The 14,113-nt window shown below is 43.9% G+C and overlaps 1 protein-coding gene across 2 annotated transcripts in view; it reads right to left on the reverse strand.

Annotated features, from left to right (window-relative positions):
* The window catches only part of COL4A6 (collagen type IV alpha 6 chain), an 847,824-nt gene that overhangs the window by 435,634 nt on the left and 398,077 nt on the right, over positions 1-14,113 (reverse strand). For both annotated transcript variants that reach the window (XM_085608162.1, XM_085608161.1), the window contains exons 5-7: positions 12,209-12,343; positions 10,777-10,821; positions 3,226-3,342 (exon numbers count right to left, since the gene is read on the reverse strand). In XM_085608162.1, coding sequence (XP_085464288.1) covers positions 3,226-3,342; positions 10,777-10,821; positions 12,209-12,343 — 297 coding nt within the window. The remainder of the gene's footprint in view (positions 1-3,225; positions 3,343-10,776; positions 10,822-12,208; positions 12,344-14,113) is intronic.

Raw genomic sequence — 14,113 nt, forward strand, 5'->3', positions numbered from 1 at the left:
TGAATCTAGAGTTTGTAAGAGTTGCAACATTGATAGGTAGGTTGGTGTAGACCCAGCAACTAATTATATGTGCTAATGGTTCTTCATTCCAGGCCCTTGTACACATTTTATTTGCTTTTCAAATAAGTAAATAATTGAAACACGTTCTTGAAACTTTAGAGATTTGCCAAAGAAGGCCAGCTGTATTAACTGTGATGCTACTTAAAGGTTCTGTATAGTGTTTGCCAAGCTCCAGTTTCCTACCTAAATAATAAGAGTTTCTTGCAGTCTGTCTCTTGGTATTACAGCGGGACATTCGCTCTGTGGACTGACAGAGGGACATTTGCTCTGTGGTCTTACAGCGGGGCATTCGCTTTGTGGTCTTACAGCGGGACATTCGCTCTGTGGATTTACAGCGGGACATTCGCTCTGTGGTCTTACAGCGGGACATTCGCTCTGTGGACTTACAGCGGGACATTCGCTCTGTGGTCTTACAGCGGGGCATTCGCTTTGTGGTCTTACAGGACATTTGCTATTTTGCACAAGGAACGGTGCTTCTAGCTATTATATTGTACTGGGTCTATAGGTGCCCTATTTATGTTGAATTCCACTTATTGTTGGACAATTAAGGTCAATTCGTTGTCACCGTCTTGTATAGAATTAATACTATTTATGATGAGAGAAGTGTTAATTACGAGTTGCAGTATTTGCACTGTGTATTTTGAATGGTGATGTTTTTATTGTATTTGTTACACAATGTATACATATATGGAATAATGGCTACTTTAGTCAATCATTGAAGTGAACACATTTTCCTGTATATGTTCTTTATTTACTTATTATTTTATTTATGTACTTGTTTATGTTAGAATCACTACAGAGATGAAAGCTACTGGTCCCAGACTTGCAAAGCCAGTGTACTGACATTTTATCTAAAAGATGTGTCCCAGTGCATTCTGGAGCCCCTTAAACAGCTCTGTTTTTAGCTTCTGCACATGGACGTAAACACAGCATAAACCATACATGCTGATCTGCGGGGAACAAAATGCAATGTATTAGCATTGCGGAAGGGTATCGTGATCCACGCGAAGCCTCGCCTCTTGTAAATCATGTCCCCTCCCCACACGCAATAAAGTTACTAAATGCTGACAATTAACATCAACCCTATGCACAAACGTGTTTATACAGTGTTTCCCTCTCATCCTTTGCTATGGGTTGAAACATGTGGTATTCAGATTTGCCAGCAGGCGCATACCTTACAGAGCTGTGCAGCACATATCTGCACCAGCAGACGCATACCTTACAGAGCTGTGCAACACATATCTGCACCAGCAGACGCATACCTTACAGAGCTGTGCAGCACATATCTGCACTAGCAGATGCATACCTTACAGAGCTGTGCAGCACATATCTGCACCAGCAGTTACATACCTTACAGAGCTGTGCAGCACATATCTGCACCAGCAGACGCATACCTTACAGAGCTGTGCAGCACATATCTGTACCAGCAGATGCATACCTTACAGAGCTGGGCAGGTATGCATACGTTACAGAGCTGTGAAGCACATATGTGTACCAGCAGTCGCATACCTTACAGAGCTGTGCAACACATATCTGTACCAGCAGATGCATACCTATCAGAGCTGTGCACACATATCTGTACCAGCAGATGCATACCTTACAGAGATGTGCACACATATCTGTACCAGCATACTCATACCTTACAGAGCTGTGAAGCACATATCTGCACCAGCAGACGCATACCTTACAGAGCTGTGCAGCACATATCTGCACTAGCAGACGCATACCTTACAGAGCTGTGCAGCACATATCTGCACTAGCAGTTGCATACCTTACAGAGCTGTGCAGCACATATCTGCACCAGCAGACGCATACCTTACAGAGCTGTGCAGCACATATCTGTACCAGCAGATGCATACCTTACAGAGCTGTGCAGGTACGCATACCTTACAGAGCTGTGCAACACATATCTGTACCAGCAGATGCATACCTATCAGAGCTGTGCACACATATCTGTACCAGCAGACGCATACCTTACAGAGCTGTGCACACATATCTGTACCAGCATACTCATACCTTACAGAACTGTGCAATACATATCTGCACCATTAGACGCATACCTTACAGAGCTATGCAGCACATATCTGCACCAGCAGATGCATACCTTACAGAGCTGTGCAGCACATATCTGCACCAGCAGACACATACCTTACAGAGCTGTGCAGCACATATCTGCACCAGCAGGCGCATACCTTACAGAGCTGTGCAGCACATATCTGTACCAGCAGACGCATACCTTGCAGAGCTGTGCAGCATATATCTGTACCAGCAGACGCAAACCTATCAGAGCTGTGCAACACATATCTGTACCAGCAGATGCATACCTATCAGAGCTGTGCAGCACAAATCTGCACCAGCAGATGCATACCTATCAGAGCTGTAAAACACATATCTGTATCAGAGCTGTAAAACGCATATCTGTACCAGCAGATGCAAACCTTTCAGAGCTATGTAACACATATCTGTACCAGCAGAAGCATACCTATCAGAGCTGTGCAGCACATATCTGTACCAGCAGATGCATACCTATCAGAGCTGTGTGACATCTCTACCGGCAGATGCATACCTATCAGTGCTGTGCAACATCTCTACCGGCAGATCCATACCTTTCCGAGCTTTGCAACAAATACCTGTGTCAGCAGACACATACCTTTCCAAGCTGTGCAACACATATCTCTACCAGCAGATGCATATCTTTCCGATCTTTGCAAAAGATACCCGTGTCAGCAGACGTATACCTTTTAAGGCAAGTCACATACTTGCAAATGACCGTGGAAAATGTCCCAGCAGATGTTAATATGATACACTGCTACGCCTTTCTGCGCTGTGCAACACATACCAGCAGATGCATACCTTTCAGAGCTGTGCAAAAAGTAACTGTGTCAGCAGACGCATACCTTTTAAAGATAGGTAACACATACAAGTACCAGCAGATGCATGCCTTTCCGAGCTGTGCAAAATAAAAAAATACCAGTGTCAGCAGGCGCATACCTTTTAAGGCAAGTCACAGACTTGCAAATGACCATCTGAAATGTCCCCGCTGACGTCACTACAGTACACTGGTATGCCTTATCGCTTCTATTTCTCCGTACAGTTAAGCTAACCACTTGGACCTTATCCAGCACTAGAGTATGTATAAACACATGACAAAATAAATCAACATACGTAGGAACCAGGTGTCCCAGGGTATCCTCCTGAGCCAGGCAGTCCGTCATCGCCGATGGTGCCATTACAGCCGTCAAGGCCAGGGAGACCTCTCACACCAGGCTGGCCTGAATGCCCCTGTTGGTAAAAAGAATAAATACATATTGAGAGGAAACCACTTCACTTTTGGAGAACTTTTAGTCTGTAATTTCAGTGCTCAATGTTGGTTTTCAAATAACCTACTAAACTGATCTCTGCCGACCGTACCTCTGCCTACAACGCGCTGGCGCACTTTGGCCATCCATTGCTGAGACTGTAGTCATTCCAACTACATTTTAAGAGAGGATGACAGTGACATAGATGCCTTTGTCATTTGCCTAAGATTTATTGATACATTTTCTGTGCTGCATCTAACAAAATAGGTTTTTAAAATGAGGACTTCAAGAGACACTAGAGAAATATTTTATAATCATCAGAACTTGCTCAAAACAGGTTAAGAAAGTAGCAATGCCGCTGCAGTAGAAGGTGCTTCCCATTATGGAGTCCTTGTAGGTTAAATGTGATGGTCCACGACGAGTGTCTATGGAATGCTTGCACCACGTGACGCCAAGGCACAGCAGTCGAGTTTTTACTAATTAGGTCACATAATGAGTGACTGGGAGCAGGGTGGTCTGCGGTGCTTACAGATGGCTTTATGTTACGTACAATACCTTGGCTGCTTGTTCCCTCGCAGTGTAGGGACTGACAATTTGCAGCAAACAGAGCGACGTTGGCACAAAAAGCCAGGCCTGGCTATAGTAGTCACACACAACACGGAGCCAACTTGTCAATCTGGGGTCTGTAGCTTCAACCATTTCCTACAAACCTCTCATCATAGCACATTTCTTAGGACACCCGGTACATCTACTGCCTTCTTGTGAGACAACTGGAGCAAACAGGCAGCAACTCTCTTTAGAAAGTTTAAGGTCCACTGGTGCTTAGCGTGAGAGAGACTGAAAGATAATTGTGGCTTATAGAGCAGAGAGGGCGAGTATAATGACAACAGCCTTGTGCCCTGAAAGGGATGTGGTCGCCAAGGGCTTCCAAGCCGTTCCCTTGGCCCCCTCTGTCATTTAAAGTAGTAAAAAGTAAACTTACAACCACAGAAAAGGGATTTAGACAAGACATGGCTCAGCTAGAAGAATGATGCAGTGATAAGAACACTGCACCCTCAAATGAAGAGAGGTGTTGAGGAGCACAAAGCCAAGCTCCTAACTCTGTCACTGCACTGCAATACACAACCCTGCACCAGGATGGAACCAATGGGGATATGATGTGGACCTATGCCACCACCTGTTCTGCCATAAGCTTGCCAACTAGTACCTCATCTCTTTGCACTCACCTGCCATTATCTCAATGTTATCTACATTACACCAAATATATAATTTTTTCATACCATTACTTTCTTATCAACTGCACCTCATCTAGGTTTTCTAATTTTAACCGCAGTCTAAATGTTACCATAACACCCTTACCATAATACTAACCCTAAATATCTCCTCTAACCCCACTTACTGTTACACTTTACCCTATCTCTTACCCAGACCATGAACCAAATCCTTTATCTTAACACTAATCCCAAACCTTTCCTTTGCCCCTACCCCAACACCAAACATTCACCGTGTGTTTATATTACACTATTCAAGCCCTTTACTTATTGTTATTCTTTACCCTTATCGTAAGCGTTTCTCTTATCCTGACCTTTAACATAACCCTTACTGCAGAACTAAGACCAACCCCAAAGCTTTTCTTAAAACTCTCCTAACAGAAATCTGTCCCTTACTGTTATCCATTACCCTTATCTTAGCCTAAACTTACCTCTTACCCTGAGCATGAACCAATATTTTAGCACCAATGCCAAACCCTTCCTTTACCTGTACCCTAACTCTACACCTCAACTCTTCATTTAATGACGCTAACAAGGATTGTTGTTACCCTATACTCTTCCTCTACAACTTTCTCTTACTCTGAATCTCAACATATTGTTTACCCTTGCACAAACTTTTCCTTTACTACTACCCTAACCCATACCTATTCCTTACTGTTAATCTTTACCTTTACCGTAATCTGAAACATATCTTTTACACTTACGTTAAACCTTTACCTTACCTTAACATTAATTCTATCACTTATCTGTACCGTAATAATAAACTGCAACCCGTATTTTACTCTTCATGCTATCATGAATGTAAATATATGCCATACTATTTATTTTCCCCTCAATCTGACCATAAACCCATTCCTTATGATGACTAAAGCTAAGCATCGCTCCCCCTAACTCTTAACCTCGCTCTACTACTAAAGGTATGACTTAGCTTTACGTACCTCATTTTATTGCAGTTGAGGTAATAGCAGCACAATGTAGCTGAGATGATGGTATTGTATTTACTATGCACTGCAGTACTATTTAGTGACAGGACATGGATCAGTACATGTGGTTCCAAGTCTCTGGGGGGGATATGCAGTACTATTGACACACTTCTTATTGACACTTTCCATACGTGGTTCATAGCATCCACCATGTCCTTAAGCAGTTAATTCATAAACAGGTAAGTCCAAGCCTTCTAAAGGCAGAACGACAGGAGGGAAGTATACGAATGACAAAACAGGAAAGGCGTAAAAGGCAACGATCAAAAGTCCTCCCCGTCTGCTGTGGTTTTATCAGCCTTGCACTGGCAACGATGGAAAATCCACTTAATGAGCAGTTTTCCTTTGTTGCTGGATCAAACGCTTTTCATGCTGTTTGGCTCTGTTTTAATGAAAGCAACAAAATGCACATTTTTTTATGAATAACAAACTGCAATGTCCCATCGTGTTCACTCTGTCCTCGTTTTATGCAAGGAATCTGTTCTCATCTAATTTTATGAAGGAAGCTGTGAGATCCCTTCTAAGATGTACCTGTAGCGGACGACTAACAAGGTCGGTCCGGTGACCAGTGCCAAGTGTTGTATGAAAGAGACCAGGCGGTAGAGTCATGGCCGCCAATACCAGTTCCAACACTGCAGTCACGCCCTCAGTGCTCAACCGCGACACCACTCTTACTTGTCACGCCAATAGAGAGGGCGCACAATACTCATGTGCCAGGTCTTGAAGCAGCACTATAAACTCCAGAGGTAGGCTGATGCATGTGAGACTCAGGACCACTCGGTCTACACTATCAGTGTAAATATTTATTGCACCAGTTTAAATCCAAGACCTCCAACGCAAACCCATCATGCTCTTGGTTGACTAAATACAGCTGAGAACTCTGCAAACATCTAACATTAAAGGTCAGGACTGGCAGCCCTTCTGAGGACCAGTGAGACAGCGGAGACACTGACAAGTATCTGAAATGACACTGGGAGGCCATCTGGCTATCTCAGTCAGGTCCACGTGCCTCAATCATTTGGATTTATATATAATCCTTCGTTTGAACTCTGGGAAATGTTTATATTGAGGGCATAATTTGGGAACAAACTTTATTTCCATGTATTGGGATTTTAGACACAAATTAGTAATAACGTTGACATCAGGGGACGAGAGAGCTACAGCTGCCTCTCTTCCATCGTCGAATGTCATCGAGGAGAGCAGATTTAAGTGTAGTGGTTACTTCCACAAGCCATGGTACTTTTGAACTTTGGGGCTCCGTAGTACGTATTGTCAGTATTCACCACCGCGTTCCCTAGACAACCCAGGACGCGCACGCCTACACGTGACTTCCACCTTGGGCGGGTTCGCTGACTCGCTTCCCTTATTTGGGCTCAGGATACAGCCAGGACGTTCTGATTAGCCCACTCCATCGGCCATTGCACAACCAGGCACCGCACTGCATGCATCGCCTTCACGTTAGTTCCGGACTCCGGATGTATCGCACCAGGAACTGCTTCACAGCCGCAATCACCTCAGGCTGATTCCAATCTTATCGTTAAGCACACCATTTAAACCCGTCTTCGCGGCCTCACTCCCACATTCGGGCGGACGAGGAGTAACACCTTAGGCTGAATACGGGACACTCTGCCTCAGACAGTAAGAGTATGAATGTTGGTTTTTCGTCACTTAAACCCCTCCGGTGGTTGAATATTGGAATGATTGTGGTCTCATCCTGCTTGCAGGCTTGCAAGGGTCCATTCTTTTGGTACCTTTAGTCCGTTGACTATTACATTCTCCTTCTCTCCCTTTAAACTGAACAGGAGTGTCTCCTCCCTTCCCCCCATGTGGCAAGTAGTTTGTCTGACTAGGGTAAGCCTTACGAGAGCACTTTTTGACTCTCAATATGTTTGTGTACTCACGTAGAGTGGCACATGTCACGTGAATAGTCACTCACCTTAAGGTATTTACGCATGCGTGTATCTTTGCATTGATGTAATTTATGCTTTCACATTTGACCCCTTTTTTCTACAGTTGTATACATTTGTTTGTTTAATCTTCCTTATAGGCTTGACAGTTGGAAGCCATCTAGGTAGTGGAGTGTGGCTCCCGCCACACCCGCGCAGTGGTAATTTCTTGCTACCTGTTGGTAAGAACGGAGCCCTCTTTTTGTTACTCTAGGTCCTGATGAATGCCCTGGACCCGTTCGGGCCAACTAGGCAGAAACATGTCGACCTTATACTAGACGGCTAGGGGACATTTACATACCCCACCCGCCGCCACTTTGTTTTTAGTATCATATAGTTACTGATCACATTAAAAATATCCTGGTAACTATAATGATTTTTAACCTCACGTTCCACCCCATGGGCCCCCACTCTTTAGCTAAGAAGTGCATCCCTGTCTCCAGGTGTATGCCCGCCCTCCATCAAACGAAGGTTTTGGAGGGCGAGGACTGGCCGATGATGAAGCATGACACCAGGTGGTGTGTGAGGCCAGTCCGTCACTTTTTGTGAGATGTCCCAACTCACAACAGCTCTACAACTGTAGTAGGGTCACATCACTCTAGGAGCAGCTCCCTGTGGTCAATATTATTAATGGAGGCCGCTAGCTCCTAGTACCCCGCGCCTCCCGTTCCCTCCTCCACACCCTGTGGAGTTCCTCTTGTGATTGCCACTTTTGAACTTTGAACCAGTTTGTTGAACTGAGATGAAGCAAGACTATTGCACACAGAATACCATCAATCATTTAATAAAGCCAAGCGCCAGAGCTGTGTCCCAGGATACATGGCATCTTCTGGTAATCTTAGGAAGAGCGGAAGGTGTACTATGTGTGTGAGGAAGAGATCTGCCAATGGAGAAGAAGGAGTGAGCAAAGGTGCAGAAGGAAAGAACTTCCCCAGTGATGTCAAGCTGCAGCAGTCCTTATGGACTATTAGCATATATAGCATTCGTTTTATTTCTGTTGAATGATAAGGGGCAGACATTGACAAACATGGGAATCAAATTAGTCTGTGAATAAGTTTCAATAGCATTAAAACTGTAACATGTTTTTTAACAGGTCAAAAGTCTGGCGGAAAAATCTCAAGTCAAAAAGCTTGGGACTCCAAAAACAAAGGAGTCAAAAGACCCTGGGGAAAGTAACAGAAATAGATGTGGGGCTAGGGTCATGGGTTAGACTTGGGTTCAGGTGTTCCATTTATGGTTAGGATTGACAGACAAAAAAAGAGAACTTCAGGGACAGGTTACAAGGGTCTATCCACTTGTTTAAAATGAAGAGGGAGGGAAGGATTAAAAAACTCTATCCTGGCTTACCAGAAAATAAAGTAAGGGACAGGAGCTGACATGCTGCCCCCCCCCCCAACAAGTAGATGAGGTAATGGAATGCTCCCGGATTTCTCCTCCAAAAACTAATTAAAGGAGTCAATAAAACAGTACAGCATTTATGCAACCTCCTAAACCTGAGTAAATCGGTCCACATAAAGTACTATAGTGAGGATACGATATTGCCTGCAGACATTGCTATGTTAGCATGAGTGAACTATATGCTTAACCCCTTTGCCGCGGGGGTAATTCCCCCACGGGGGAGGGAGGGCCGCGGCGCTGCGGTGCTCGTCATGAGTCACAGTGGAGCTGTGCTCATGACGAGCTGGGCTCGTCACGACTCTGCCCATTGATTAATTCGCCCGCACAGGCGGGGAATCAATCGCGCGTGGGCGGACCACGGCCGTTATGACGAGCCCAGCTCGTCATGAGCACAGCTCCGCTGGGCTCGTCATACGCATGGAACGGGTTAAAACACCATCTTGCCGCTTTTGCACACAATACTTCATGCTTCTGTTCTCATAAATAAAACTGCTTGCTTTTCTTCACATGAGAACGGTCTGCTTTTCACAAGTACAGGCTTAGAACGCGACCTCAGTCTGGACAGAGTATTCAAAGTCGAATAACAATGTATGCTGTTAATTCATGTTGATCAGTCCCACTAACTTAGACATAACACGAACGCAGCTGCAAAGAACTGGAACTCGGTGCTTTTAATATTGCAGTGCATGCATGTAGGGAGCACTTGGAGAAAACCTTTCCAACTACAGAGAGCTGTGCTTGTCCTGGGATGTGATTCGCTACATCTGATCTTGGAGGTATGGGCTCCCCCGTTTACACCTAGAGATCTTCTACTGTTATATAAACTAGCTTCTAGCCTGGGGAGGGTGGTACACGGTGCTATAGTCCTTGTTCCCATATCATTATAATATGATTTCTCCTTTTGTGTTTTATGGACATGTAACAATGCTGATTGTATTATTTGTATGCATCTTTTTACTAGTATTGGCAAAAGTACTGCATCTTAGAGCACATAGTTATAATAAACATTTTAAACTATATTGTGTCTCTGATTACTCACGTTGTGGACTTGTATGAGGATAAAAACGAAAGAGTGTTCTTTATTCCCACTATTCGAGAGTTTACTAAGTTGCTTGTTCTGGGTTGTCTAATCATTGGTAGCTTTGCTGTAGCACAGAGAACGAATGGGACACTGATGCTGGTCGGATTGGGGTTCTGGGCACCGAGGTGGGTTTTTTGGAGACCACAATACACAGAGGTCCTGGTTTCCTGCGCATAGTTCTGTGCATGAGCAGAATCCCTGCAACTGTACAGACAAGAGATTTACCATTATATGGAGCCACTGGGCTTCCATACACTCGTTCATAGACTCAAGCTACACATCCAGAAGCAAGTGAGTATCTAGACATATATGCGGGGTCAGCAACTTCAACAGTCGTGTCGTAACGCAATCCTCAATTCTATCCAAGGTGGCTGCCTCATCAGCGGTCCCTTCAGTCCCTTGGGTCTCAGCATCCTTCAATCAAGAGATACTCGCCTGAAGCACATCCCTCTTAGGCTTGGGGATCAGCCTGGCTTTTCAGACCCTCAGTTCCACATCTATAAGAGATCCATGTGAAGCCCCTGCACCTTCACCCTCTGGACTTTGAAAGACACTGTGTTACTTTTCCTATGTAAACATGAGGACAAACTATAAACATCAGCTTTACTTCTGGAATGCAACGCAAAGCCAAGCTAGTTTACACAGAGGCTGGTTTCAGCTACATAAACCATGTACTGTACACATATAGTATATACTTCAGTTATTTTAAACATATTCAAATATTTACGGCAACACACGTACCGGAATCCCATTAATGCCTTGAAATCCTGGAACTCCCATTGGTCCCTAAAAAAAAAAGAAGAAACAAGATGCATTCAGCCTTCTGGTATCATTTTATTATTTCTGTTTTTAAAAATGGTCTTGAATTAAGGCAATGAAATTAAATCTGAAGACAGAAATTACAAGACTTAACACCCAAGGGAATGCTTAGAGCTGCAGGAAGTTATGGTTTCATATTCATTGGTAAACACAGCTGGTCTTGTTATTGAGTGGGATACAGCTCACATCAGCTAGAGCAGATCCAAGTCTCAGGCTTGATCAGCCGTAATGTTGCCATCACCCAACATGCCAAGAGGGACACCTTCAGCCAGTCATGGCTGTCTGGATAACAGCACTTTAGCTTCTTATGTTTCATTTCATATTGTAGTTATGGGCCGCGCAGGTCCCACCACGCAGAACCAAGTTCGGCTAAAGGTGATCCTTATGGCTTGAGGCCTTCTGACATTTGTGCATGTTGGCTTCTCTGTCTGCTCATGGTTCCTTCCATGCACCTGGGTCACCTTCGAACCAGCTTCTTATACAGGAAGTCTGACTGCAATGGAGTGTTGTTAAGCTTGTCTCTCACTAGCATCCAACGTGAACAGATGCCTGTTGCATGTCTATGCACTCGCTCTTTATTTCCTTTTGGCTGCTTTGGAAAGATTGTCCAGTTACCTCTCATTGTTAGTCTGTGCCATTCAATGTGGTCAACGCTTTGTGCTAAAACAACTGGTGCATCATTCGTAATGTGACAGCTCGCTTATATATCCTAGAAACACCATCCCCACCACCATTTTAAGTAATTTTATGCGACTGCACAGTAACGCCATGCACGATCGCTCTCTAACCAGCCTTCCAGAGTAGGGTTTTCCTGCACAATGATCGATCCAGGTGGACTCCTTTACCACCATCTTAAGTCATTTCATGCGGCTGCACAGTAACGCCATGCAGGATCGCTCTCTAACCAGCCTTCCAGAGTAGAGTTTTCCTGCACAATGATCGATCCAGGTGGACTCCTTTACCACATCTTAAGTCATTTCATGCGACTGCACAGTAACCCCATGCAGGATCGCTCTCTAACCAGCCTTCCAGAGTAGGGTTTTCCTGCACAATGATACATAAAGGCTTAAGACAAAGGCTTCAACAACAAGTCCTTATTTTCAGCCATAACAGCACGAGAAAGCTGTCCTTAATACCACAAAGTAGTTCAGAAGAGGGCACTGCAAGCAAACTAAGTGCCTCTCTATTGTAAAATAAAATGTGCACGTCAGACCTGTCACTTGTAAGTCAGTCTCTCCGTTGAATAAATGAAAATTAACACTTTTTTCTGTTAGGAATAGTGCAACAGCATCAAACGGCTGAGAGGCATTAGTATCGTGTTCCCTTCAGCAGTGGAGCAGATCATGGTACACACCTTGTCTCCTTTGGGTCCAGAAGATCCAGGGGACCCGGGTATCCCCCGTTCGCCCTTGGGTCCGGCCACACCTTCAGGCCCAGTGAATCCTGGTGGGCCAATGGGCCCCTGCGGTCCAAGTGGCCCTGGTCGACCCTAAAACAGGACAAACAACAGACAGATAAGCACATCATTTTAAATATTACTGCAAAAGAATTTGCAAATCTCACATGTAAAATTATTTTTCTAACTCATTCCAGTTAGATTTACTCGGGCCAATCACTCAATTTCCTTGTAAAATGTATTTTGCTTTGAATTCTTTACCAACCATCAATCAATCAATCAGTAATCTTATATCTATAGTATCTTTTCACATGTTTACTTTGATGCATCTTTTACTGTGTGGAGGTGATATCACCATATGGTCAGCTTCCTCAACCCCTCTTCTTATGACTAATGCTAAGCCACTTCCAGTCACACTTCTGTGGGTATCAGCTCGCCACCACTGGAGAGAGGTATCCGTATAGACCTACACTCCGCCCCAGGCAATGCAATATTTGGAGGGAGGATCCAGTGCAAAAATCATGGAAGTGCTACTGGACTGTGCCTCGCGGACCACCAGTGAAAACATGACCGACGACACACGGTTAATAATTACGATGCTGCATCTCTTGAAAATGGGTAGGTGGGTCTCAATACCTTATTAAAAAGGCTCTAAACTAAGGATAATATTAGGATCATGTAGGCGATGTGCATGTCGCTGTTCATGAAAGCACTAAATCAACCCACACTTACAGCTGGGAACAGCGGCTAACTTTACTTCTCTAGTATAGATCACACTACAAATTTAATTGTTACCTGGCACTAACAAACAGCAATAAAATGTAAATAATAATACACAAAACAAGCACATCATATAAAAGCACGCTTGAAATAATTTCATGAGAAGCAACTTAAATAACCAGATTTCATCATCTTTCGAAAGTATAATAAAGTCTGGAGTGGAGACTGGGCGTCTCTAGTAAGAGGGAGTGTTCAAAAGTCTAGTTGCACATACAGCAAACCTCCTGCACTCTCTACCAACAAAGAGATGGATGGAAGTTTCATCCATTGGCTGTTAAATTCTAATGTGGTTGTCCCATTTAATGTTTTGCTCCACACATTTAAGGCCAGGCCATGCAGACATTTAAAAAAAACACTTCTGTAATTAACTGGCATCCAATGAAACAAGTTAACACAGTCACATTTGCACAGACCTGCAAACAGCTTTCCAGTAATGTCTTATAGATCATTTTATAGCATGATCTGGTAGAATGTGGCAGGAACTCCACATTCAAGTATTTTAGTTTAGGCTAGGTTTCCACATTAGCCACATAAAAGTAGATGGGAACATCTGTTCTAGGTCAGTGTTTCGACTGTCGTTTTATCACTGTTGCATTACAGTCAGACCTCATGATGGCTGATGCCCTCCATACATTGGGAAATAGGGCATGTACACCCATAACACACAAGTAAACCAATCATCAGCGCAGTAAACCAATCATCAGCGCAGTAAACCAATCATCAGCGCAGTAAACCAATCATCAGCGCAGTAAACCAATCATCAGGAGCAAACTACTGTTAAACGATGTCAAAAGAGTGAGAGTAGAAGAAAAGCGACTATCGGATGGTTGCAAGGCTGCCATTGCTAAGTTCCTCTATGATAGTTAAGCCCTGTGAGTTTCTGATCTTGCAAGGAGTACTTCTTGTGGTTTAAGATATAATTAGTGTGTGAAGTATCGCTGTTGTTTGGTTTGCTTTTTAGATAGCAAAGTTGCAAGCAGCTTGTAGGAGGTTATCTTTGCCTGGTTCCAGTATTTTCTACTATGGAGTTGATATTTGTTCAAGATGATGCTTACTGGAAGTGCGTAGTACAAAGCTGAATTG

This window comes from Triturus cristatus, chromosome 5_2 (genome assembly GCF_964204655.1).
Source record: "Triturus cristatus chromosome 5_2, aTriCri1.1, whole genome shotgun sequence".
Lineage (NCBI taxonomy): Eukaryota > Metazoa > Chordata > Amphibia > Caudata > Salamandridae > Triturus > Triturus cristatus.